Here is a 24,862-nt window from a genome sequence, read left to right as displayed (position 1 = left end):
GACGAGTGCCTGTCACAATAATATTGCCAACAACTGCCAATGATCAATAAACTAACTTGTTTTCTACTTTTACAGTGGTTTTGGACATGGATGAAGGCACATTATCATTTGTCGTTGAAGGCCAGTATCTAGGAGTAGCTTTTAGGGGATTAAAAGGAAAGAAACTTTATCCAATTGTGTCAGCAGTATGGGGCCATTGTGAAATTACAATGAAATATCTTGGTGGCCTTGATCGTAAGTTACTCAAACTTTTATGAGAATTCATGAAATCATGTTTCGGTGAATGGAATTTCATTCTCTTTTTTTATTGCAGCTGAACCATTGCCACTGATGGACCTGTGCAGAAGAGTCATAAGACAGAATATAGGAAAGGAGCGTTTAGAAGAGAAAGTTTCAGTGTTGCATTTGCCACTGGCTATGAGAACTTATCTTCTATATAGAGATAGGAGGTAACCACTAACTAGTGTTTTCTGAAATGTCTGCGCAACTAGGATCAGTACTACTAAGACTTCATTGCAATTGCGAAATCGATGTAATCTACAACGCACAGAAGACCTGTCGAACCTACCGTATGCTAATGAGCATAATCCACCAATACCTGCGTGTTTCTCATGTTGAAGGAAGAAAAAAGTGAATTACCAAGTACAAAAAATAATGGAAGAAATGTCGCTTTAATGGCAGCGCTTTAAGCTGAAGCAAAATAACAAGTGGTGCGTCTATTTTTGCGAACGATTTTAAATACTTTGATTGTAGATAGATTTTACTCGAAATATGGTTTCGTAATTTTTCGTACTCACTTTGAATGTGAAGTATTTGCAGTGTGCAATGATTGCTCGAGTGGTTTATTTCTTACTTTTTTGTGTTACGGTGTTCATGAGTCTAACGAAATAATGACTATAAAAATAATTGAGACACGCAGCGGCGTCGTGAGAATTCGTTATATTTGAAAGGTTCTCGATGGTTGGCCAGTAACATATTAGAGCTAGTTGAGCCTAAGAACCAAACAAGTTGGCGATTAATTTTCTCTTTCAACTATAAATTCAGGGCTTGTGCTCTAGTCCAGCATTACGAATGGTTTATTAATAGTTTTACGGAAAAGTCGAATTTAACAAAAGTAACAGATTATTTTAAGAATTTCTGTTGTATTAGTTGTTCGACGTTCATTTATGTATAAAGAAAAAGGAAAATCTGTGTGTATGCGAGACGTCATGAAGTCATTTCATAAAAGCCTCACGCGGTTGGTTCAGATAATTTTACTATCATTTGTTCCCAAATAAGTGGCAATATCAATTCCTAGTTGAAGCAAATTTCAAGCAAAATGTTGGATATCGTAAGAAATTGTCTATTTGTCATGCTTTACTTTTGTTTTCTCTTATTTGCTTGAGGACGCGTAGTACACTGTGAACTCGTGATTTAAAGCTCGTCGTTTTCATTGTCTTACGTGAAAATTATCATCGCTTATTCTTTGTTATATAAGGAAAGGTTGATAAAATTAATTTGTTATATAAATTTAAAAATTATTAGCATAAGAACATACACGAACATTTGAAATAATGCTTGAATAAGCGAATTAGGTGTTCATAGAGAAAATTCGATTTAATATTTAAGATGTATAATCGGAAATATTAATAAGCTATGAAAGCAAAACTAGGAAAAAAACTTGCATGACTATTGATGATTAAGCGATGATAATAGATGTTATGATATTTGTATCAAGCATGCAACTTTTATTATAGAAGCATGACATTTTATGACTGGTTGATATTGGTCTGTCTAGTTAATATTTCTATTCTTGAGTTTACTCGAACAAAAAAACTACAATTATGGAAATGTGAAGCGAACTTTCGCAAAATGTAAATATAAATACGTTACGACGCTGTCTTCACTGTCGTAACGCATAATTTTTGTTATTATTTGTCCTTGACTGCTTCTACGTAAGCAGTTTAGTTTCGTGTACTTTTATTGTTTAAATTTTTTGACTCTGCCCGAAAGATTATTTTTCCGTCAACATCGTACGTTTTACTTTGAGAAAAAATTTTCGGAAATCGATAACTGAAAACTTGATGACTGACGTTATCTGTCATTATGTTTCACATTCCTTTTTTTTTTCAAAACGATCAATGTTCATAAGTATTAACTTCCTATACAGCTGTTCGACGCACATGTTTGTAATTGACTTTTCGAGACTGAAATCTCGTGACCCGACGCGTCTTCCAAATTATTTGGTTCAATTTTTTTTCTTGTCATACAACCGATAGATTTAATGTGATTTTTAATATTTAAATTGAACCTTGTGCATTAGATTGAATAATACTTCTATCTAAGTCGTAGATCTCATTTTTTGTTCATATCAATAAATAATGATGTTTTGCATGGTCGATTTTACATTACAATAGCAATGTATGTTTACATTACCTGACTCCATTTTTAAAGTTATTGACTTCAAAGTTGACCATTCATAATTTGTCGTATATTATATAAATTATATCAATTAAAATGAAAGCACAATCAAACTCGAGCTCATCTAATAAGAATGAAAAGCTATTCTTAAGTCCGTAAACGAGTTCGAGCAAGACTTTGTAAACTTATAAAAAAAACTATGTCAAAGAAATTATGTACACACGAGTATCATAATTAAAGCGAAATTAGATAAAATATGTGTATGCTACGTTGACAATTAATTTGTTATACGCGAATAAAGTACTAAAGAACAGCAAAAATAGAACGTACGTGCGAAAAAAAATCTAGGATTGCGTTGCAGCGAAATAATATTTTATAAGATCCTCCTCAGAGACGAACAATCGTCTCGAACATACTGGACAGAACAAATATAGTATTTAGGGAAAAAAACATTGTACATACTATTATTGATAATATTAATATTATTATAACACTTGATAGTTTAATTACTTAAGCGATATTATCTCGTGTTAATCCATGTAAAACAATACATGGATTCATTTTATACAGCTATCGAAAATTGAATTTAACCCAGAATTTTTTAAAAGAAATTGTATTGTAATAACGATGATTTTTCGCGTTCGGACACGGAACAACAATGCGTGTATGTGTAAAAAGCGTAGCATATCTTTATTAAAAATAAAAAAATTGTTTTTACTCATAGCAAAGATTGTAATAGAAAAATTGTATACCTATCCTAAATGGTAGGAAAATGAAGTTTGCTGATTAAACCAAGTTCGTGTATGCAACATATAAATATTCAAAAAGAGTTTTAACTTATTTAAGTGTTACAATGATGTGAATAATCGACAAAGATAACACGAGAGAAAGATTAGAGCATCAGCGTGTGATATAAATCTTTTCCTTACGATTTATATAAGTTTATTTTATTAATTAATTTTTAACGCATTGATAAGTGATTACGAGTATAAACAATAAGAGCGAATAATTATCAATAGTGATGATTAAGTTATTACAATAAACGCATAAGAAAATAAAACAAGTGTTTTTTATATGTTCTACATAATAATGCTCAAAGTTGAATCTTCTTTTTTGTACGAACATGTGTGAGGTACCTAACATCCCTGCTCTTTCTCTCTTTTCTTTGTCTCTTTACTAACGCGAAAATCTGATCTGAAATTTGCTTTTTTTGTACTAAAATGAAATGAAAAAAAAAACCAATCACGCCAACTATGTACGGTCAATTAATATCAAATTTAAACTCAATCTAATAATAATCGACCTTTCAATTCTTTCAATGAAATCAAGTCTACCGAACGAGTGAAATTACTAACGAAAAATAAGTCAGCAACTCGTCGAACTGAACAGTGCCATTCTCTTATGCGAGTTGGAAAAACTCGCGGCTGGATCCAACGTGCTCAGGTCCATTCTTATAATTATGTACATTACGATATATTATAAATATTAAAAAGTAAGTCAAATGCAAGCCTACGTGCACTCGGAAAGCCCACTACAAAACACTTTAAATAGCAATCCATTGAGCTTGTTTCTTTCTCCAAATTGAAAGTATAATTAAGCAAAGTAAAAAAACTCATCCTGCGACTCTAGTGGAGTCTAAGCATGGGAAGATGGACGCCAGTTTCAGCTGGAGCTTGTAAATATATCAATAACGATAATTTTGTAATCGATATCTAATCGAAGTGAAAATAAGGACACCACGAGGTCGGCTATATGCATATGATTTTCGCGTCGTCGTTTCAATCTTTGTAGACAGACAAAAAAAACATAATATTCGATGTATTAATTGAACGCGAAATCTGCCATGAGAAAAGCTTCTTTGTCCAATTGCGAACGAGAGGAAAAAAATATATATCTTGTAATAATGTTTTTTAATTGACGCGCAGTAATTAATCGATTCGATATAGGCACCCAAAAAGATTACTAATATATGTAGTTTGCTATATTTAATGATTTTTTAACGAAGCAAATCATTGCTTTTATTCGAGTCTTTTTCGTAATTTTTAACTTTTATGCAAATGACTCGATATTTTTTCAACGACTCTCGTTATCTTCCGGTTTTTCAATTTTGAAAAGAGATTTAGACGTTCAAAGCTTAGCCAAAAATTTTACGACGTGTAAATGAATAGGCGAGTCGCTAATCGCTTTGTAGATTCTTCGAAAAAACACATAAAAGCAATCAATACTAATTATCCGACGATTCAGATAATGTACAAGTCGACAACAATTGATTTGACTGTATTGAACGAAAGAAAAAGACTGGACTATTGCAACAAGCGATCTCAGCGTTTGTTTTATTTTCAAAACGTCGAGTCGTACGAAAAAAAAAATTTTAATTGAAATAAACGAAATAAATAAAAGCAAACAAGCCGTACTTGTAACGAGTAAAATTATAATTGAAACATCGTTCGCGAACGATGAGGAAAAAACATTACACTGCTGTATAATAATGAACCCACAAAAAAGAACCGACGACGCACGATTGAATGAGGAAAAAACAATATAAATATGAATAAATAAATAAATAAATTATATAAATATGAATATACGTAATGCCTTAATGTTATGAACGATAATAATGATATATATAGTTTTTTTGTAATTAGTTGTGAGATTTTTTGTGCGGGAGTCGAAGGCTATAGACGAAAAAAATTACGAATGTGCATACACGATTTTTGATCAATATACATAAAATGTATGCTAGTATGCGTGCGTGTGTGTCCGATACAATACCTGTAACGTTCGCGGTATACATATAAAAAAAAATAAAGTAAAATAAAAATTAAAAATAAAATCCTCCCCGTCTTTTGTTCGTGATTTGATATTTTTTATAATAATAACATGATTCCAAGGTGAGAGTTCGTTTAAACGTGTATAATATTATATATTGAACAAATGCGAGTGAATGCGAGAAAATCTAGCGGCACGAGTACGTGCATTGTGTTGTATAACTACGATGACGACGAAGATATATGCTTGGGAAGTGAGCGAGAAAAAAAAATGATATAGTGTAAAAGCGAGTGATAATACGGAAAAATAAGTATAAATATAATATTTAAGTATCGAAGAGAGCCAAGTAAGAAGCAAGAAAAAAGAGAGAGCAGTGTCGTGCTGTCTAAAATTAAATAGTTCAGGCTGAATGTCGATGTTTGTAGCGATAACAAAGAAAAAAAAAGAAAAAAAACAAGCAACTACAACATGCAAAACAACGTATTGTAATTAAAATTTAAGAAATCATAAAGTAAATTGCCTTGTTTCGTTCACCTTTCCACCTTTCTACGTAAGCAGATCTTTTGTTTTATTTTCGAGTTGAATTCTTTTTTTAAATTTTATTCTCCCAACTTAATTTAAATACTAATATAAAAATACAAAATATTACTATTCTATAATTTTCTCAAGCTCGTTTTCTGTTGAAAAGAAAAAGAAAAATGTCAAGTTTTTGTTTCGTCTTCATTCGTCGCAGAATTATTATTATTATTATCAACATCACTGGAATTCGCCTCGCAATTGTCGTACACCTGATAACAATCGTCGCCCTTCAGTCCAGCCGAAGCAGCGTCCTCAACGAGATCATCCCAGTCCGATGAAATCTCTCTCAGCGAGCCCTGCACACTTCTCCTGCAAAAAAAAAAAATTTCCCGAAAGTCGGAGCGTGTACACTAAGGGTGTGTGTTTATGAAAAAGCCACTGTGGAAAGCAGGAGAGAGAGAGAGGAACAAGGAGTAGAAAACTTTTTTTTGTCGGTCAAACCTCAATTGACGCTCGCAAAGTCGAGCGCGCGACGAGGGTGTGTTATACTATCGCGAAAAGTCACGCGCGGTAGCGAAGTTTCACGTAGTTCCGTTTGATTTTATTGTTCGCGATAAAAAGTTTGTTTTCCTTTTTTTTTTGCTCTTGTATACTGCTCCTATTCGTTCATTGTGTGCGTGCGGAGGAGAAAAAAATTGAAAATCAGGGCAACCGGAAAAGGAATTCAATAAAAGAGGGCAGAGAGAAGAGAGAGGGTGTGTGGGTGGGCGAAAAAAAGCTTACGTCAAATACTTGGCAAGAACTTTGCCAAAAACGCCGAGATCCTCGCGGAGTTTCCGATTTTCCAGGCAGAGATTTCTCTGCACGCAGCGTATTCGTAAGTCTTCCTTTCTCGTTAATTCGGCTTCCGCTGGCTGCTGCTGCTGCATAGAAACACACATGTAATATATCAAGAAGTGAACACGGAATCGTCGAAATTCTGGTACAAAAAGATAAAAGAGAGTAGCGGTAGATGAACCCTACCAAAAGCTGATAGTTGGCCTCGTCGAGCTCGCGTTTTCGCCTATTGGACAGCACCTCGACGAGCGCGTCCTTGCGTTTGGCAGCCGCGATGGAGTTCTGTATGATGGCGAACAGCAGCAGCAGACCGATGAAGCTCACTATGACGAAGTGCTTGGCCGTCGGTATCAGCGAAGTGTCCACTTGAGGCTGGGCCGCGATCGGATAGGCGTAGGCCGTGGGCGGGTCGAACGGGTAAGGGTAGTGATCGCTGCGGAATTCCGTCGCAGCCGCTGTCCCGTAATTGTTTCCTTTTTATTTTTAATCGGGGGGAAAAAACGTCATAAGGGAAGGTCGCAATCTACACAACGGGATTATTACAATGTCATACCGATAGTCGGCTCGTCATTGACAGGCAGGTAATAATTGGCTGGCATGAACGGCTGTGAATTATGCACTGGTTGCTGCGAGTACGACGGCAAACCGTAGGACGTCTGCGGCTGATGCTGCTGCTGCATGTGATGCGACAGATCGGGTGGACTGGGCGACCATTGCTCCATCCTCTTGGATTCGACTTGGTGTATGGCAGCGGCGGAAACGGCACTGGGCGCCGTCGTTTGATGATTGCTGCTGCTGCTGCTGCTGCTGCCGTTGCTGCTGCTCGGGACTGGTGTCGGGAACATGACTCCGACCAGCGAATTAGTCAAACAGTTGCCCGCGGGAATTGCAGCTGCCACGACGATGCTCAGCGCGAGACTCAATCGAATCTTCCTTCGAGTTTCCATTTTACTCGACTGGCTCGCTTCGAATTACCAAGTTTATCGCTCAGATTATATTTTGATTCGTTTTTCGCGCGACATAGCTCTGCAAATTCTCTATTTGATTTCTCTTGAATATCGTATTCCGATGAATGTGTCACTTTTGAACGAAACGTAATAATTTTGCTCATAGAAGTAAAAAAGCTCAGCTTTACTCAACTCGCTGGGTACAATTTAAAAAAAATACGCATGACTCTGCTCCGATCAGTAGCAACAATGCAGCAGTACTGAATAGTCGCTCGAGACAAATGTATCTAAAGCAGCTCCGTGCAACATTCGGCCCATCGAAGTAATGAAAATTGACGTATAAATCAGGTCGAGACGGGAAATTCGCCGTGAAATATGCGTTTGTTTATTATACGAATCCCCCGAGCGAGTTTGAGAGAGAGAGAGACAAGTAATGCGTCGAGGCGCAGAATGTCGTGCACATGGGCACGAAACGCGCGAGATGTAGAGCAAAGTTGATTTTCCGTCGTTTGCGGATCGGTGTAGCTCGTGCACGCTACAGCTTCGTATAAAGTACTTGGAATAGAGTGAGAGAGAGAGAGAAGAGTTCAAGGTAATCGAGCCAACGAATTCGTGGCGTGGATCGCCGAGTTATCATGCGCTTCGCTGATCCGACCAAGGTACTGCTTTACTTATTACGAGAAAGAGTAAGATGGATGGAAAGCAACGAATGCATCGTCTCGACTTTGTTATAACTATATGTTGTTATTATAATACTCGAGCCACTGATGCTGCTGATGCTGCCAAGTTCGAGATGTGCGAATTTACACCGTCTATATACATATCTATAATGTGTACATTAAGCTGACTCTGCGAGAATCTAGCGCTCGAGAGCGAAACGAGTTTTCGTTTATCTATGCGCGGTGGACGACGACGACGACGACGACGAGCGAGGGTAAACTGAAATATAATTCACGAAACAATCTTGAGTTAGGGCGCGCCGCGTGATACGCACAGAGAGCTTCGTTAGGCTTATTCGTTCTAGACTGCTAAATTGAACGTCGCTGCTACGAACCGAGAGAAAAGTTACAAGACTCTCGAGTCGTCGCTTCGAAGACCTAGATGAACTATCCTCTAGCCGTCTCGATGGTTTTCAGCTTCTCGCCTACGCCGAAGCAAAAACTCGACAAAATCGCCCTGCACACATACGCGTTACATAATTTATTCGCAATCAGCTCTTATCGATATAATATCGTATTGTATATGCGCTCGGTTGGTGGCCACTAAAAGCCGATGATATCTCATCTCCTATCTGCATATGCACGCAGAGTATACGGGAGCTGCGATTTGGGTTCTGACCGCGCGCCACCGGCACACGTCCCGAGCCCTGCACCGCCACCACCACCACCACCGCTGACTGCGACGTCCGCGCCGTTGACGACGTTGAAAGGGGTTGCTATGGCGATGATTATTGCCTACTACGTATACAATATCGCGCAGCCGGAGGCGAACCGACGTGGCTCTCCGGCCACTTTTTTGTGCGTCCGACGACGTCGTCAGCTGTGCGAGAGATTTCCCGTCGGCGAGATAATCATTTTTTTCGACCACGAGCGTATATAACACATGAAGGCCGTCTGTAAGGTCTGTGGATGAGAGCTTATTTCACAGCTAAAATTTTCTTCGATTAGATGTAACGTTGAGTTGAATGGTTGAGATCTTCAATTATTTCTACGTAATAATGACTATTCTTGCGTTACTTCGAGTACTATTATAAGCGTAATAATATTTCCACGTCAATCTCATGCATTATCCATTTTTATGAAATGAAGCGAAGTCGCGATTTATTTGTGTTTTGATATTGAGAATAGTCCTATGGCTTCCGCCGTCGACGTTGTCAGACAGCCGCACGACTTTTTGTTATTATCATATTGGATATGGTAATGGTACTTGATTTTGATGTGTGACTTCTACTATGTTTCGCTGGGCGGTGAATATCTGTGGCAAAAAAACAAACGAGCACAATGACTGCTGCCCGAGTGTGAGCTCGTCTCCCTCCACAGCGGCACGCACAGCGCGAGCAAGTAGCACTTCGTCGGCATGCCTCGAAACGTCTATGCAGTGTCGTGTATCTTCGTCTCACTCTCTTACTCGATGTACGTGTTTGGGTGTGTTGCTCGGTTAAACAACACATGACTGTCGCTGCTGTCTTGAATTTATTCCGTTTAGTACACGTTACGACGCCAAAGCGTCAAGAACGAAAGATCACATCGACAACTTTTCGTGATATAAATAAAGAAGTACTTTTGAAAGCGTTTGTGTGTTGTTCTGTGCGCGAGTGTGTAAAACAATGTCCACCAATTTAGATAAATTGAAGAGCCTACGAGAAGATGTCAATTGGGAAATGGAACAAGAGCGTCATGAATTTCTGAGTCAAATTTATTCCTTGATCAGCCATTGGAATGGTCAGGTTCCTAACCTACGGAATACTTTTCAAGAGGATGAAATCGAGTGTCTTCTCTCGGATTCTATAAATTACCAAAGTAAATACTGCAGGGATGACGCGGGAAAAGAATTCATCAGGTTCGTAGTTCGCAGCGGCTACAAGAACGAGCCCAAAGTTGATGAAGACGGCCAGCCGTTGTTGCGTTACACCACATCGGTGCATCTCGCGGTTAGAAGCTGGTTAGTTAATGATAATCATGCTGCGGTCCGTGATCTGTTTGAAATATACGAAAGATTCGACTTGAATTACATCGATGAATTTGGATTCACGCACTTTCATGTGGCCTGCCGCTATGGTTTTCATGACATCGTCGAGAAATTCCTCGACTTCGGCCAGAATCCCAATTGTTCCGTACAAAAAACGGGCGATTCGCCACTGTACTTGGCTCTAGAGCACAAACATGAGAAAGTAGTTGAATTGTTGTTGAGAAATGGCGCAGACCCTAATTTAACGAACAATAAAGGATATGCACCTATGCACATCGAATGCAAGAAATGCAACGACGACGATAACCTGGTGGAGATATTATTTAATATCTGCGACGATATCCAACAGACGTTGCTGGTCGATGTCCGGGACAAGTTCGGTTGCACACCGTTACACTTTGCTCTGAGCGGCGGGCGCTTCAAGGTGGCCGAATTGCTGCTGAGAAAAGGCGCCGATCCAAATTTGGCAAACGAGAACGGAACGACTCCACTGCATCTGATGTGTCGGACACATCACTATGATTACGCGGCGGAGATATTCTTCAAAGTCAACGACGAACTCCAGCAGACGGTTAATGTCGATGCCCAGGACAAGCTCGGCCGGACACCGCTGCAATGGGCCGTGGCTAATTTCTTACCAAAAACAGTTGATGTGCTCTTGGATCGTGGCGCTGACCTGTCTAGCTTTGTTTTTCCTTCGGAGAATCAATTCTTGGAGATCTTGCAACCCCTGTTGGATGGAATTTGGCTTCATCCTAAACTGAAACTAGCATCTAGCGCTTTTTGCGTCATCGAGCGTCTTAAAAAAAGAGGATACGAAATGGATCGAGGCGACGCCCTGGAGATGATGAAATTTTTCGACAAGTTTAAATTGTTCGATAATTCGGAGGAATTTGAGGTCCCTAACGAGACTCAGGCCAATCACGATGAATTCAGAAAAAGAGCGAAAAAAATGATGATAAATTCGAGTCTGTCGCTCCACGACCTGATCTCGTTACGACCCAAAGAGGCGGTGAAACTAGTCACTCATGAAGAATATTTGGAGTTCGCGCGCATGAACAAATTGTGGGAGCTGCCTTACTATCATAATCGGGCTTGTGCTTTGAATCTATCCGAGAAATTATCGAGAGGATTTTTCCGGCGATGGACACTGCATTATTTCTTGGAGCTGATACACTACCGTTTACCAATCCTTTGCTGTGAAGCGATCATCGAGCACCTAATGAACAAAGATTTATACCATTTATGCTTGGCGGCTGCAAGCCGAAGAAGCTCATGATTGCAACAAGCATATTTTCAGTATTTATTCCTGTCTGATATTGTTAAATTTTGCATATTTTCCTCATCATCAAATAAATAAAAGTAAAAATTTGAATTTATTTATTGGCCATTCCACAAATTTAGATTTTAATTTTATTTCAGGTTTATTAAAAAAAAGATAAAATTTTTTCATTTTGATCATTTGGATTGATTGAAATTACTAATAATTTAGATTATAAGAAAATAACTGGTGCGCTGTGTACAATTTAAATTATTGATGAATGAGTACTAATGTAAAAATATTTCGATTTGTAATATACCAATGTAAACTCATGCATTCATGAAGTAAAAAACAATAACAATAATGGTCATGTTTTCGTTGTCATCGTGCACTCAATCATTAAACTGGATTCGTGATCGTTAGTCGCATCGCGATAGGAGTTGGCCGTCGAGTCATCGAGGTTATCGGAGCATCAGCAATTTATCTTACCCTTTGCACTCTATGAGTAAGATTTTGTAAATTATATCATCACTATAATTGCATATTTTTTATTCATTTGTTTGCAAATTCATGGTAGAAATTATTGTCATATCTTGATCACGGTTTAGGCGTTTTCATAAAAAAGCCATAATAAATAATAAACCATTGAAACCAATGTACAAGAGATCAATTTTGTAATGATATAAGGCATTATCATGAACTGCACATGAAAAAAATTCTAACATTAAAAAAAGTTTGTTCAGTAGTATGTATAACCTTTGTCTAAACTTTGCACAAACAACTTTACAAATAATAAGTACTTCATAATAAATAGCCGTGAATCAAGTGTTGAATTTTCCCTATGCAATCGTCCTTTCGAGTGTCAGGATCGTAGTCGACGATATGACTTTGTACACACTTTAGCGCGTCATGTTTTATATTGTATCAATCGTAGAGCCGATCATCGCGAACGCCTACGCAAACTCCCAACAACCCTGTGCTTTATTTATCTAGTCGTCGAGCTATTTTCCTCGTTTCAGCAAATATAGAGTAAACCGATAGTTCTTTGAATGCACGTGCAGAGGCAGACAGGCCTATATATCACAGTGTCACACTGTGTACCGAGCGCGTCGTGCTTTTTCTCTCACTCTCTCTTTCTCTCTTTCTCCCTCGATTGTACGTACGAGTCGCTTGCATATAAAAGCACAAAGTAGCCGCCGCCGCCGTCGTAAGCTCGATACGCGCGTGTTATATACGTAAAAACGTTAAAGTGTCACTACTATATTGCGATCGTCGGTCGTGTATATTGAGCGCAGTCGGAGATTATGCAGGAGCGATCGGCTGCGTTACGTCTAACGTATTATTATACGATGTATAAAATAATACGTGCACCGATGAGCGCGTCGTCTTTTGCCGCGAGAGTTGCAAAGTAGTCATAGTGGCGTATCGAGGTCGATGTAACCGATATATGGGTAAAATGTGCATACGCGATATATCTAACGCTATGCAGGCTATGCACAAACACGCCCCATTGCTATATAGCGCAGTTTGAGCGCTACTTCGTGTACTTACTGTACGAACTATTTTTACTCCTTTTATTTGCTCGGCTTTGCGTGTATGTCTCTGTCCGTCTGTGTGTGCCATTCCGCGAGTTTATACACCCGCTGACACACAGCACGAAGGTCCTTTTATGTCTGCGTGCTATAAGTTCGGGTATTATATCAACGAAATATTCATCCGTCGAGCTTGACCTTATACGCGCTATATTTCATAAACGACACCAAAAGAGCCCCGTTAGCTCCGAACGTACTCCAAGAGCCGTACCATTACTTTGTTTTTTTTTTTTCGTTTCTTTCTAAGCGCCAAGCTAGCTGCACGATGAACTTACGACCTTGATATCGTCGATGCTCGCTCGCTCGCTCGCTCTAGGCTTATTACACAGGATATTTTTGTCACCGGGAAATTTATTTATGCAAACCCGCCTCGCTCGCTATTTTCTTTGCCTCGGCTATATACGTGCGCGACCCATGTATAGCCCGCAATTTCTATTTAATCATGTTGCGCGCGTCTATACGCGCGCACATAATATAGAGAGTGAGATACCGATGCATCGTCTTTGACGTATAACGCCTTTTGCGTGAAATAGGCGTTATATATACTGCATACGTGTGTATTACGTGTATCTTTCTCTCTCTATATATATATATTATATATATGTGTGTAAGGTCTAACGTTAAATTGACCCAGATACGTAGGCAGGGAAAATTGAATAAATCCTTAGGCGCTAATAGGGTGCAGCTTAATGTTGTTATCCTGCACTAGATATCCTACAGCCCCGTGAGAGCTGCGGCGATTAACAATTTTTGCGAGATATCCAGTAGCCGTGTGCAAATTGAGTTGTCGTATCGTCCAAAGTGAAAATACACGTCGATTGCAGTGAGACGAAAAACAACGTGGAATTGCTTTCCTGAATTTTTACCCCGATTACTTTCTCTCCTCAATTTTACAAATATTTTAAGTTGGAAATATATTCGGATGTTCGTGTATTGATGTTCATCTAAATCAGGTAAGACATGCATCTCGCGATGAACGCTACACCACTCGATGCTATGTACCAATATGTACAATTAAAATCGTATAAAGTTATACTTGCCTATACCATAGTTGATCGGAATCAAGCGATGATTGCGAATCATACTTTTCCATAACTGGATATAAATATATGATGATTTCCATCGAATGGACTGAATCAACACTACTATTTTACAGAGCTTTTTCATCGGTAATTGATGCTGTTAATACGAGAAATTTTCTGTTTATACGAGAATCAGTTGAAGAGATTAGCGTATAAATAAGAAATGTATATCAACTATGATGCCAATAAAAACTTACTAAACTAAACTGCAACTGACAAAGCAAATATGATGACAGATACACGAGGCGTCGTTATTCCTTATTAGGCTGCCCCGCGTCGCTGCTACCGCAGCTACATTATATTATGGTATTCGCGAAACTGCGATCGATTTAGCGGCCCGTTTTAAAGAGCAACGCGTGCATTTATTTCTTGCAAAATATCTCTTGCTCATTCGCTAACTCTATTGGAAATGGATTATATGCTGGAACTTTCCTTTTCAATCATCAGCGACGGCAGCACCCGGTAATTTATATTACCTATCGTATAATTTTTTTCGTTGAACGCGCTTAGTGGAAGTTGATAATTGTTCATCGAGATCCCAAAATCATTGGTACTTCGCTTATCGCTACTTTTGTGTTCCAGAGGATGAAAATCATGCTCAAATGTGAATACGATTGTGTATTGAATCAATACATAATTTCAAACTTCTCATTAGTGCACAGGACTTACCACACAAATCACAGATGTGTATTTTTGTCTTTGCAGCATCACTTATTAAAATAAATGCATTAGGATACGAAAAATCATCACACATTTGAAATATTTGGAAAATTTTGGAATTTTTCAGAGTGCATCAAGAGTTTGGGATTTTGGAAAAGGTTTACAAAAAATTTAAAATATTTGAATAAACTACATCCAAGACGTGTTTTTAATACATTTATTCGCAATTAACGCACATTTTACAGTGGTAACAAAAATGACGAATATAAAATTTTTTGATATAAATAATCAAAATGTATACAGATAAAATTATGAAAAGCTAACATTTTTTTACGAAATTAAAATAAAATATTTATGTTAAAAAGGACACATTTACATACCACGACAATGCTTAGGGTCCATGGGATTTTTATTATTATGTTCCAATGACATGTGACGTTGGAAGAGAATTCTGCACTTCATTGATTTATAGCTCCTAGCTTTATGGAATTCATGACAAACATCACACTAGACACATTTGCTCTCATCATGTTTTTTACTTATATGTTTCTTAATCGCATTCTTAGATGAATATGATTTTTCACATAAATCACATATGAAGGTTTTTATCTCATTATGCACTAATTTTACATTCGATTTTAGCTCACTTTTTTTTCCAAATGACTTGTGATATTTCTCACTTTGTCGGCTTTGATCATGTTTTTTACTCATATGTTTTTTAAAAGCACTCTTAGATGAATATGATTTATCACAAATTTCACAAATTTCCTCGTCCTTGTGTACTGCTTTGTGAACTTTGAGAGCATCCTTGCGATGAAATGATTTGTCACATTCATTACATGCAAAAGGTTTACTTTCACTATGTACTGAGTTTATGTGTTTAGTGAGGCCACTTTTCCGTGAAAATGAGCTGGTACAATTTTCGAAATTACATGCATGACGATCGTCCTTGCTACTTTGGTGTACTTCGATTATGTGGTTTTTGAGGCAACCTTCTCGTTTAAATTCTTTTTGACAAGTTCCACATTTGAATGGTCTTATATCTTCATGCACTGTCATGTGTTTCATTAAAATGTTTCTAAGACCAAATGATTTTTGACAAATTTTACACTCAAATGGCTTGATAGGATTATGTACTACTTGTATATGAGAGATAAGGTAACTTTTTCTTGCGAATGATTTGGAACAATCGTTACAATGAAATGGTTCACTAGAACCGTGTTTAGACTTGATGTGTACATTCAGATTTGCCCTGCGTAAAAATGATTGATGACAAATTTCACATGTGAATGATCCTGTCTTGGTCAATATTGTTGGACTTTTTTCTTCAATAAAAACAATCGCCAACTTGTGAAGATTTGCCTGGAATTGAAATTTTTTGTTGGTTTAGTTTCATAAAGTATTAAAATTAAACAGCATAGTCCAAAAAAAAATAGCTGGGAAATGGGTTGGAGACTGAAACAAGATCAATGATGTAAAATAATATGAAATATCATAAAAGTTCAGCAGACTAATCATCCAATGAACATGTCAGTCATACATCAGTATGTAGAGTTTATCATGAAACGCATCGTTTGTGAAGTGTCGCACCTCATACCATTTCCCAGTCAGTTTTATTGGATTGATAATTAAAATTCAACTTACGACTGAATCTTGGGATAAATTTGGTTCATCAGTTCTAGTTGTGGTAGAGTCACCTAGATCGTTCATTTCTTCGCACGTGTCAGCTGCCACTAGCACAATATCCTTAGACTTTTCAGACATCTTAAACAATAAATTAATGGAATAAGGGATTTATACTTAAGAACTTTGAATAGAAAAAATAAATTATCAACAATACCTGATTAAATCGCTTTCACTGACCACTGCTTCCTTGACCATGCCGCTGTTGCAGTCCATTCCCAATAAACATTGCGTGGAAATTATATTAGAGCACGATCTGGCACGGAGTGCTGTCACGACAAGCAGTCACAATGCTGTCAACGTGTCGTCTTCGGCACGCTGCGTGCATTTTGCCGTCACGGCGTGCAGCCAGATTTTTTGGGCGACAGTTAGAAAATGGCACTTTCCCGGCACATTGTCAGCACGGCGTGCCGCAGTACGCCATGTCAAATTTGTGACGCCAATATGCGGCGGCAGTAGGACGTCAAAATGCTAGCATGAAATGAGACCGTGCTGACATCGTGCCGTCATTATGCCAACACTTTGTTAGCTGGGAACGCTACCACAGCCGAGTTACGAGTACCGAATGACTAATGGCGTCTGCGGCAGCGTTGGTTTGAACTTTGAGCAGCGTTGTCAGAAACTCGACGACTACAACTAGCGCCACACGCGGCAGTGCACCAATAGGGTATTTGCATAAAAGAAAGCCATTTTTTTGAAGATCGATTTTATGATGAAAAACGTCTATATTTAGTGTCTATTTTAATGTCCAAGGGTCAGAATAGACGAATATAGCGTCTAGCGTTAGTTGCAGCATCGTGCATAACGACTCAAGTCCATTTCGCGAAGACTGGGGAAAGGCAAAACGACTTAAGTCCACCCTTGCGAATTTCAAAATGCTATAGAGAGTCTAATTTTATTTGAAAATGAAAGAAAATGATATTAGAATGTTAAACATAGCTCCACACTCTTCGAATGTTGTGAATTAAACTATATGATTGTTACATTTGATACGCGAGGGGCAATTTTCTCGATTTTCAGTTTGGCCTTTTTTCGTTGCAAGATTTGAGATCTGACGGCAGTATAACGTTAAATGAGCTATCTTATCGATGTAATATCATTAAATGAGGTTGTGCGAACAAACTGCGCGAAATTAACGATATTGAAAAAAGTGTGACCGCCAAAAGTGGACTTAAGTGCAAACCGTGGAAAGGCAAAACGACTTAAGTCCATATTTTTTGCTCCCTATCATCGCTATGATGCGCCTTTCAATTTCATAAGTACATAGTTCAAAAGCTACCTCATAGTAGCTTAAAACATCATAGGTTCAGACCTCAACTCGTCCGCGTCTAGTTAGGCTGGCACAATCAACTTAAAACGCGTTTTTCTCGAAATTACGAAAAATGGACTTAAGTCGTTATGCCTTTCCACCACAGATATATTGTACATGAAAAATAATTTGCAATACTATAGTAATAATGAAGGAATAAATAAGATTCGTTTTTTCGTGTGTATGAAAGCACTCTATATGTACATATTCTAACTATCAACATCACAACATGTTGGATTAAAAATTTAGAAAAAACGTGATTTGACGGTAAAAAAACTTTGGATGGTCCAATTTTTTGAACCAATGCACCAAATCATCCAAAAATTTGCATGGGTTCATGATTTTGGATCCCCTATCGAATGATACCTATCTTGTACCTCTCTGAGTACGGGAAGTACCCCATCTCGAAGTAGCTTTTTTTGATTTGGCGTTTTCGGTGTATATATAGGTGCGCTGCTCCAAGCCGACATTTCTCGGCTAATTAAGGCTAATTTCAATGAATTAACACATAAAATAAATTTTTGTATAAATAAATAATTTTTTGCGCAAACTTTTTTTGAAAATTGTTTTTTCAATATCAAAATTTTTTTTTCAAAATTTTTTTTTCAAATTCTAACTAATTTTTTCTTTTTAAATAAATTTTTTTTTAAATTATTTTTTTATAATTTTTTTTTTATACTTTGCCGGCAAGGTGCTACCGCACCTCTTGATATAATTCTAGTTTCAAGGAGAAAATTTTCTAACATATCAATGAGGAGTAAGTAGGTACTTGGGAAATATGTACATTTTAGTTAATGGGATAATGGATAATGGATTAGAAAGGTTTTTAAAAATCACAAAAAAATTCATTAAACAATTTGAAATATTTTATTTTTTTTTATTCGCGAAATCGAAATCTATTTATGAATGTCTTTGACAAAATTTATTTCGTAACACACTCACAGGATAACAAAAATCTTCATTATTTCAAATTTCTCAAAAATTTCGGAACAATTCTCGAGCTTCCTAAATTTTAATATCTTCGTCGATGAGATTTAGGTTGGCTTAATTCTGAGAAATCATTTACGTAACTTGGCCTAATTGATGGACCACTTTCAGAAACAGAAGCTGAAAATAAAGAGGCAGATAGTTTAGCGATGTAAGTAATAGTGCAGGCAAGGAGACTCTCGTGATCACTCTGGACGATGTGAAAGTACAGTTTCGCGCGCAATAAAAATAAAAATAATAAAAAAACAATCAATATATCGGCCATTAAAATAAATGTACGTACTTTGTAGCCAGTGAGGTTGCGGCGGTGGTGGTCTAGGTTCTTCATGAATTTGTTGATTTTGTTGATTTCCTGAACTTTGTTGATTGTGTTGAAGAAGATTCAATTTGTTTGCTATGATCATGTACTGCGTGCACGTGACGTTGGAGACGTTTTTTTAGTCCAAATGATTTTTTACAAATATCACATTCGAACGGTTTGTTTTCAATATGAACTAAATTTATATGTACCTTTAAGTTTTGCTGATATGAAAAAGTTTTTTGACAAATATCACATTTGAAGGGTTTACTATTATTATGAACTGCAGCTATGTGATATTTGAGATAACCTTTTCGACCATATGATTCATGACAAATTTCACATTTGAAGGGTTTGATCCGATTATGTACTGCGTTTATGTGAGATTTAAGGTGTCCTTTTTGTCCAAATGATTTATGACAAATGTCACACTCAAAGGGTTTGATATGGTCATGTACTACGTTCACGTGACTTTGATGGTCTAGTTTTCGTCGAAATGATTTGTTACAAATGTCGCACTCGAATGGTTTTTTACGAAGATGTACTGCTTTAATGTGTGATGCGAGCTTTTCTTTAAATCCAAATAATTTGTGACAAGTATCACACTCGAAGGGTTTGATATGGTCATGTACTACGTTCACGTGACGTTGAAGGTCTAGTTTTCGTCCAAATGATTTGTTACAAATGTCGCACTCGAATGGTTTTCTACGAAGATGTACTGCTTTAATGTGTGAAGCGAGCTGTTCTTTCAATCCAAATAATTTGTGACAAATCTCACACTCGAAGGATTTGATACGGTCATGTACTGCGTGCACGTGATGTTGGAGACCTCGTTTTAGTCCAAATGATTTTTTGCAAGTATCACATTCAAAGGGTTTGCTTCGATTATGTACTAAATTTATGTGAGTCTCGAGGTTGTACTTGAATCCAAATGATTTGTGACAAACGTCACACTCGAATGGTTTGATCTGATTATGTACTGAATTTAAGTGTCTGTTGAGGTCACCTTTGCGTCCAAATGATTTGTGACAAATTTCACACTCGTAAGGTTTGATTTGATCATGTACTTCATTTACGTGATTTTTGAGGTGATGCTTGTTTCTAAATAATTTTTTAGAAACCTCACATCCGTACGGTCTATTGCTCTTATGTGACGTATTCATATGTTTTTTTAGATTAGATTCTCTTTTATAAGGTTTTCGACATATTTTGCACTCGTGAGATAATTTAGTTGTACTAGTTTTTCTTAAAATTTTAACCTCTCTATATTCGTCACTTTTCAATCGGGCATTGACTTGAAATTGGCAGTTATTATCATAATCGAATTCTTTTTTTATCAAAATTATTAGTTCTCCGCCTTTCAAGTCTTTAGGCTCAACTGGGTTCTCAACTTTCACAATAGGTAAACAACTTCTATCCTCAGATTTGCAGATGATTTTCGGTAGAGATGGCAGTTCAGGTTTAACATCTTTGCACTCAATATCGACGAATATTGTTTCATCCAATTTTTCCTGTAACAGCATAACCTCATTAGCGTTATTTGCCTAAATTTGAAATCGTGTAATAGTTTCGGATTGTGGAAAAACAGAATATTATTCAAATGAATGAACTCACCGATAATTGATTGAAAGACAATTCTTCAAAGTTTTTCACTTGGCAAGAGTCCACAGAATCGAAATCATTATCGTCGCTTACACCTGACCTAGTATCATCCGGCTCTTCCTTCACCCTGAAGAACAATCCAGTTTGATTCAGTGATAGTTTCAAAAGATTTCATGGGATTAAAAATATTCTTACCTAACTATAAATCCGTTGTTTTCCATTACTCGCTTTATTTTATGATATCTACTGGAAAATTTTGCAATACGCACCGCACAAACATTTAAGGTTAAACACTTACATACTGCAGGAATTTAGTTCTATAACTCGATATTAGCAAGTTCTACACTTGTATACCCGCGATCGTGATAGCTGCCTGGCGTTGCGTACGTCCCCCCTCTACAGTTGACTGGACATAAAGCAATTGTGTGCACTGTGCGAACAGAGATATTTTTCGTCCTTTGGAACACGGAATGCTACGTCTATCCGTAACTTATTTATATAATTTCTATATTTTTTGTCGAGATCTCGGCAGCTTTTAATCACGTTTTACCTCAATAAAGTAATTTTTGATCCTCTTGTAACATTAGATCTGACACGCGGGAAAAACATACACATAGTGAAGTAGGGCGCGCTCGTGTATGTAAGTTATGCGACAATAATAACAACAGTACGTGAGCTAGCGCAGACAGAACCCCGATTCTGCTATGTTTGCGGTAGAAATGCTTCTTTTTTTTAGACATACAAAAAAAATAGAAATCAGAAAAATCGAAAAAAAATGTTCATGTAAACTCATGCATACACAGATTTGTTGGAAATTCAATGTATTTACATATGAGTAAATCAATTTGTTTGACAGTACTTGGTTTACAAACTCATTTTTGAGCCTAATACAGAGCTTCCTCTATAAGAAAAAAATGTTTATATCTGCAACTAAAAAATTTACTCATTAAAAAATTTTAAAATAAACGTCAACGAATCGTATTAGTTTGCAGCAAATGAAAACAACAACTGTACGAATATGTATTTCGTAGAATGAAATGTGATTTTTTTCTGTCGTAGTAAACGCCACATGGCAATAAACACAGGCGTCCATTAGCCCAAATCCATGTCAAAATAGATCAATCGAAATGTTATACGTTATTACGAATCGTTAACCGCGGCATTGACCCGATCTTTCATTCTAGTTTACTGTTGCTTTTAACCCAGGCAGCGAGAGTGGCTTCCGGTGATAATCTCATAAAAACCACGAAAAAGCTAAGAGTCGAATTGATAATTTACAAAGGTTCGTGCAGCCTTGCCGGGTCACTATAGTAGAAAGACAACAAATAACAACATAAGCGTTTTCGATGGAGAATTTCGAACCAGTCATAAATAAAAACAAATCGAGCTCCAGTCCTTTTGATTCGCCAGCATGAGGAATGACTAGCATCAATAATTCAGCAGCAATGCGGTGGGCTCTGCCAAAAAAAACTGATATAATAAATATCGATCGAACGTGGCATGATATCACTGCGCTCACGTGTACATTACACGTTGTTCCGTTGCAATACCGACACGCATGCACCAAGAGAGCGAGATGTTTTTCAGGTCAATTGATTTTTATTCCTCGGGCTTATCGATGTAAAATGTGTTGCACACACCACTCGTCCTGCAGTGCCAGTGTTTCTAGCACGTATACTTACGTTGGCGCATGTATACACGTGTGTTATATATAAAAATATAAAGGCGATGGAGCGCGCGCGCAAAGCGACCCGCGACTCATAATATTAACCCATTGGGCTTGGGACGTTTTCTCTCTCTCTCTCTCTCTTGCCTCGATTCTGACCTACATATACTCACACACACTCGCACAAGTATTACGTTATATATATAGAGCGCGCCGCTATATGGACGAGCGTCACTACTCGTAAATGATTTAGTTTTTTCAATAAATTTTTCAATCGAAATAGGAGCGTGCAGTGCGCGGCCTGGCCGAGTCGTGAACTGTACATTCGAAACTTTGTATGAGTGTGCTCCGAGGGTGCCGCATGCAGAGAGTGATTAATAAAGAGAATAAACGTTAAAAAAAAGAAGAAAAAGAAGAAAGGAAATAAAACGAGGCGATTATACGGTGCGATGGGTGAAGCGCGCGCGAGTCAAATAAACGAAGCGTACATACCCGTTAAATTACGTATAAGAGTTCTGGACGTTTATATTGCGACGTTTATGCGAATTACTTTGGGAGCTAACGCGGCGTCGATATATATAAGTATCTGCTTGGGCTCAAATCGTTCGGTAACAAAGTCAAGGACGCGCGACTCCGCACAGCCCGAGCAGTAGTCGCATGTATACAACACGTGTCGATGATTCAGCCCGCGAGCGAGCTTTCAAATATTATATATGTGTATTATGTACTGCCATACATAACATCTATCGACTTGTGGATTATTATCGAGAGCATCTCGCTATACACGTAATGCCGTAGTGCAACCGACGGTGACTGTGACTCTGACGGCGGCGGCGGCGGCGGCGGCACATAGCCACGCTTAAATCACTTGGAAAATGACAATCGGATTGGCAGCTTCGAGTACTCGATACGGAGCCCCTTTGACCTGATCTTGCACTATATCTGTGTGCGCCCGTCTATATACCGTGTGTAGACATTACGCGTGTCGATACACATCGAGTAGTCGCATGATTTGGACATTAAAATTGCCACAGCAGCAGCAGCAGTAACAGCCAGCACGAGTCGAATGTCAAAAAGTTTAACTAACGACCAAAGGTCGATTACGTCAAAAATCGCGCGCGTGTACAAAAAAAAGAGTAAAATCAACCTGCCTCGAATTTTTTGTTTAGGTATACACGAAACGAGCTTTTAATGCCCGTAATGTACATACATACCAGTCTGCATATATGATATTATTTATGAATTATTTCACAGCTAAAGTCGAACGTGCGGATACATAAATACGGTATATACAAGAAGTGTCGCGTGCGTGTATTTGTCGCTCTCGGTTCGTGCTTGACACTCGTTTTCTCGCGGGCCGCGCCGAGCCCGATCGTGTGTGTGTTTTTTGTATGTGTGTACACCCACGCGACATGTTACATTGTTGGCGCCGCGGACAGACACACACATGCTGCTGGCAAAATAACATTACCGTTAACCTTGGCAGGTCAGTCACTCGGGCGCGATAATATTTAAAGCACCACTGGGTTCTGCGAGCATCAGTTACACGAGTTGTAGCAGTGTATAGAGAGTAACGAGTCTGAAAAGTAAATAATGCACACATACGCACACTCGTGTATGTATAAGTATGCGAATAGACCAGTTACGATAGTCAAGCGCGAAGTCGTCGTCATCGTCGTCGTCGTCGTCGTTTAATTTCACGAAATGACTCGATTTGTCGAAAATGTCATTAGAAAGGCACGCGCGGGCTTAGTCGTATTCGCCCAAGAGACGAATGGCCGAATGACGACTCGCCGGTCATCGGCTTTCGTTCGGTCGGGCTCGATCGCGACGTTTCAAGGTTCGAGTGTCGTTACCTTATATACACATCAAGCACGCAAAAAAATGTGTGTGTGTGTATTGAAGCGCGTGCGAATCTTTTCTGAGCAACTTCCAAAAAGATGGGTCGACTATACACTGGGGTCTGGGGGACGAGAGAAAAAAGAAAGAATAAAAGCAGTGCCTCAGTTTCGCTCGTATACACGAGGCCGATCGACGGTCTCGAATCACGAGCGCGAATGTTTGAAGATCGCGATAGAGCAGGTGCACATATCTCGCGTGGCTGCACGAAACTACCGATTTCGGTCGCGAGCGATTTATCAGTCCGTGATATTTCGCGACGACGACGACATCGACTACATTCATATAAAACAGGATATTAATAATAACGACCGGAGGAGCTGCAATATACCACGAGGCATGGAGCATTACAGTGTAGTGTCGGGCTACGAGCGCATTATACGCAGTCATCGCCGAGCTCTCGTATTACCCCCCGAGTCGTAAAAGCGACCTCGTAGATATACTTATATTATATACGGGCAATCGTAAAAAGTGCCTTATATACAGTGTCTTGCATCGAAAGTGCTCTCATATACGTCTGAGTCTGAGTATGAGTCTGAGTCCGAGTCGTCGTCGTCGTCGTCGTAGTGCGACTCGCTGCTGCACACACGATGATGTATACGGCACACGCACATAGATAATACCCGCACGTATCAGCGGCAGTCGTAGTAGGGGTGCAAGATA

At 38.3% G+C, this 24,862-nt stretch overlaps 4 protein-coding genes across 9 annotated transcripts in view; 1 reads left to right on the top strand and 3 right to left on the bottom strand.

Annotated features, from left to right (window-relative positions):
• LOC106658266 (uncharacterized protein DDB_G0283357) overlaps positions 1 to 3,217 on the top strand; it is a 116,105-nt gene extending 112,888 nt beyond the window's left edge. For 5 of the 6 annotated variants that reach the window (XM_023460820.1, XM_014380136.2, XM_014380138.2 and 2 more), the window contains 2 exons: positions 76 to 234; positions 314 to 453. In XM_023460820.1, coding sequence (XP_023316588.1) covers positions 76 to 234; positions 314 to 453 — 299 coding nt within the window. Of the gene's footprint in view, positions 1 to 75; positions 235 to 313 lie in introns of all 6 variants that reach the window. The other variant, XM_023460819.1, reaches the window with a different exon arrangement.
• Positions 3,218 to 3,331: 114 nt separating this feature from the next.
• On the bottom strand, positions 3,332 to 7,472 carry LOC106658227. The gene is made up of 4 exons (XM_023460787.1): positions 7,079 to 7,472; positions 6,712 to 6,998; positions 6,472 to 6,608; positions 3,332 to 6,057 (listed from the first exon to the last, which is right to left on the bottom strand). The coding sequence occupies exons 1-4, from the start codon at positions 7,470 to 7,472 to the stop codon at positions 5,871 to 5,873; spliced, it is 1,005 nt and encodes a 334-aa protein (XP_023316555.1). The 3' UTR covers positions 3,332 to 5,870.
• Positions 7,473 to 14,958: 7,486 nt separating this feature from the next.
• On the bottom strand, positions 14,959 to 16,975 carry LOC106658259 (zinc finger protein 211-like). The gene is made up of 3 exons (XM_014380123.2): positions 16,596 to 16,975; positions 16,400 to 16,519; positions 14,959 to 16,117 (listed from the first exon to the last, which is right to left on the bottom strand). Exons 2-3 carry the CDS (start codon positions 16,517 to 16,519, stop codon positions 15,263 to 15,265), a joined length of 975 nt encoding a protein of 324 aa, XP_014235609.1. The 5' UTR covers positions 16,596 to 16,975; the 3' UTR covers positions 14,959 to 15,262.
• A 2,434-nt stretch (positions 16,976 to 19,409) lies between these two features.
• On the bottom strand, positions 19,410 to 21,021 carry LOC106658228 (zinc finger protein OZF-like; the record flags this gene model as incomplete). Its single annotated transcript, XM_023460786.1, has 3 exons — positions 20,830 to 21,021; positions 20,647 to 20,761; positions 19,410 to 20,543 (listed from the first exon to the last, which is right to left on the bottom strand). Coding segments are annotated over exons 1-3 (1,275 nt in total), but the record flags the coding sequence as incomplete, so codon positions are not given.
• Positions 21,022 to 24,862: the final 3,841 nt, after the last annotated feature.

The sequence above is a fragment of the Trichogramma pretiosum genome, unplaced genomic scaffold (assembly GCF_000599845.2).
Source record: "Trichogramma pretiosum strain Unisexual culture from Peru unplaced genomic scaffold, Tpre_2.0 scaffold6, whole genome shotgun sequence".
Classification (NCBI taxonomy): domain Eukaryota; kingdom Metazoa; phylum Arthropoda; class Insecta; order Hymenoptera; family Trichogrammatidae; genus Trichogramma; species Trichogramma pretiosum.
Note: the sequence above shows the minus strand (reverse complement) of the source record. Positions and strands in the feature narration are given on the sequence as shown.